The following is a 3,034-nucleotide window of genomic DNA, read 5'->3' as shown; positions in this document are numbered from 1 at the left end:
CTTTAGAGAGAAGTGCATCTTTACGGATTATGATTATAATGAAAGAGTTTTTGATTTGTTTTATTTCATTAAGTAGTAATTTAAAGCTTTCTATAGATATATTTATCATGTCTGTGAGGCATGTATTCGCTGAGTATCGGTTCATTTTTGTGAAGCGCTCCTGTTCAAGACCGAGATGGTAGAAAGCGCATCATGTTTGTTTTCTTTATTTTATAAAAGCACAACGTTTTGTTGATATTGTGAGTGCACACAAATAAAAGTAGACCCTTTACCGTTACGAATGATGTATTACTCTTACCTTTATGAGCAAAAATGACGGCGTATCCACTAAAAAAAATGCAAGCGATTGCGCTGGCGCCTCCATGTCCTGCAAAGCGTCTCCGCACAAACTATTGGATATAGTGCACATTTATCTAGGTTTAACGTTTAAACATTGTTATATGCTTGAACTGTTTTATATCTATAGATTTTATTTTAGGCAAGTCGTGATGATTTCAGTAGGCTCACTGTCTGCCGCTGGCCGCTTGGTCGTTACTTTAAAAAAACAAAAACTTATATTTAACGAACAGAAAACGCTCCAAACGTTTTTTTTAATTAACTTCTTAAAAAAAACGAAACGAAATATAATCACTTTGCTATTACATACAAAACTGAACTATTTTAATAGCTGAAACAGTAGTATAAGCTGTTTTGGGAGAAGGGGGAAAAAAAGACGGGCTCGGGCCGGTAATTCTGATAAGCTGTCGGACACGGGCCGGGCTATAGGGCCTGAGCGTCTCGGGCCAGGGCCGGGCTAGGGCCTAAATTTGAGGCCCGTGCAGGGCTCTAGGTTCTATTGTATTTTTGTCATGGCGACACGGTGTTGAGAGAAGAATATGCTCAGCCACCTTCCGCCGAAGCTTCGAATATTCAGTGTTGATTACTACCGAAGCTTCGAAGCTCAAAAAATGGTATTCGGACCAGCCCTAGTGATTTTCACTACTGTAATACTATTACTAGTATATAGCACATTATTTATTGCTATTAATTGCTAAATAAAATAATAAAAAGCGATAAAAATAAAATAACTACTTTTAATATAATAATAATAATAATAATTACAACAGCAATTCATATATTTAAATTATAAGCAAAATACCTATTTAAATAATAATAATAATAATTCTATATTGTTTTATTTAATAATGTTTTTTTCTTTCAGCTGACGCTGGAGTGAAAACATTTCTTCACAAAACTCATCTACATAACGATTTGAAGTGTTCAGCATGCAGTTGATCAGGTTGATCTCGGCTATTAGGAGGCAGTAAACAGGAAGGGGGTGATTGGAAATGCTAATGTGTTAACACACAGGTCGGTCCGGTCCGTGACATCTCACCTGCAGAGGAAGCGGCTCGTCGTCGTGTGTGAATTGGTGTTCAAACACAATGGCTGCCAAGATCTTGCCTGACTCTGGGTCAGTTTTCACAAACTCCTCAAACTGCTCCTCTGTTTCAAAGCCACGCACTGGAAAACAAGATCAAGACACATCATTAATAGGTGTAGAATTTTCACACCTGACATGAAGAAAACACCTAAAAAAAACTCCCAAAACACTTGAGCATCATGACAGCAAAACAATCAATCCTCAGACTAACTTTAAATGTTTACATTTTTGTGTGAGCAATTCATTGCACAAAAAGTTTCAAATGTGTATGATTATCATGCATTTTATGTCATAAAATTCACATTCTTTATGCATATAATTTCAATTTTAAAATAGAAAAAAAAATGTATTATTATTATTTATCATTTTTGCATCATAACATAACAATAACATAACAAATAAAAAAGTATTATTATTAATAATGTGGCATCATGGCCACAAAAACACATTCATCAGACAAATGCTAATTGTTCATATTTTTGTTTAAATATGCAATCAATTCAATGCTCATTCATTTTAAAACATGTTTAATTATGTAAATATAGTCCAAAAAGTTAATTTTCTTTATGCAAAACAATTTAAATTGTAGTATCATAATTTTACGACCCAGACCGCCTTAGCAAATTGTTCATATTGTTGCATGCAATCAATTCAGTGCGCAGAAGGTTTGAGGGTTAAACTGATAAAAATAGATGAATCAATGAGATATGTAATCATTTAAGCAATCATACAAAACCACGTGACCTTTAAAGCAGATGTGTGGACACTGGCTCACTGTTTGACCTTTAAAATAATTGATTTTAGGATTTGTCAGCCTCCTGGAAACATACAGTATGTTAATGATATCACCATCGCTGGTGGGCTTTTTTTTTCCAAGAGAAAATAATGTTAAAAGGAAAAGCTAATGAGACACTAGTTAAAACTGGGAATTCAGCCAGGTCACGACTGGGATTTACCAACTAAATCCAATTAAACACACACACACTCACTCACACACACACAAAATCATCTTCAAAGCAATATTTGACCAAAAAAAGAAAAGTCTGCCATTATATCACCCTCGTGTTGTTATAAACCCATATTCTTATTTATTTCTGTGCAACAAAAAAAATGTGAAAGCATTTTATTATTCAGATTTTATAAGGTACTTTTTACTGCCATTTTATTGTTCTTTGTTGTTCCACAAAACACATAACATCAAAAAGGGTTTGACAGATGTGAGGGAGAATACATAACGACAGTTTGCATATCTGGGTCAAATGTTGGTCTAACATGTAACCAACTCCTCACATGATTCTTTATTTTGAGTTACAGTATCTCTCTCTATGAAAGCAGGAGTTGTCAGCTGAGCCGGTTAAACTGGCTCAGAGAGAGCGACACCTGTCTCCTGTAATGTCTGCAGCCCTCTGTCCTGTCCTGATCGGATCTCCCCGCACCACGAGGATCAACAAACAAATTCAGTGTCCTCAATTACGTCACACAACCAGGAAGCATCTGTGCTACACGTGTTCTGTTCTGTTCTGTTAGTGACAGTGTTGTTATTATTAACTACCAAAATACTACCAAAATATTTCAATCTGTTCTGTTAGTGACAGTGTTGTTATTGTTAAC

The 3,034-nt window shown here is 35.2% G+C and overlaps 1 protein-coding gene across 1 annotated transcript in view; it reads right to left on the bottom strand.

Moving 5' to 3' along the window:
• abca3b (ATP-binding cassette, sub-family A (ABC1), member 3b) overlaps positions 1-3,034 on the bottom strand; it is a 63,913-nt gene that overhangs the window by 55,835 nt on the left and 5,044 nt on the right. The window contains exon 3 of the mRNA XM_016293781.1: positions 1,376-1,503. Within this exon, the coding sequence (XP_016149267.1) occupies positions 1,376-1,503 (128 nt within the window). The remainder of the gene's footprint in view (positions 1-1,375; positions 1,504-3,034) is intronic.

The sequence above is a fragment of the Sinocyclocheilus grahami genome, unplaced genomic scaffold (genome assembly GCF_001515645.1).
Source record: "Sinocyclocheilus grahami isolate Dianchi unplaced genomic scaffold, SAMN03320097.WGS_v1.1 scaffold307.1, whole genome shotgun sequence".
NCBI lineage: Eukaryota > Metazoa > Chordata > Actinopteri > Cypriniformes > Cyprinidae > Sinocyclocheilus > Sinocyclocheilus grahami.
Note: the sequence above shows the minus strand (reverse complement) of the source record. Positions and strands in the feature narration are given on the sequence as shown.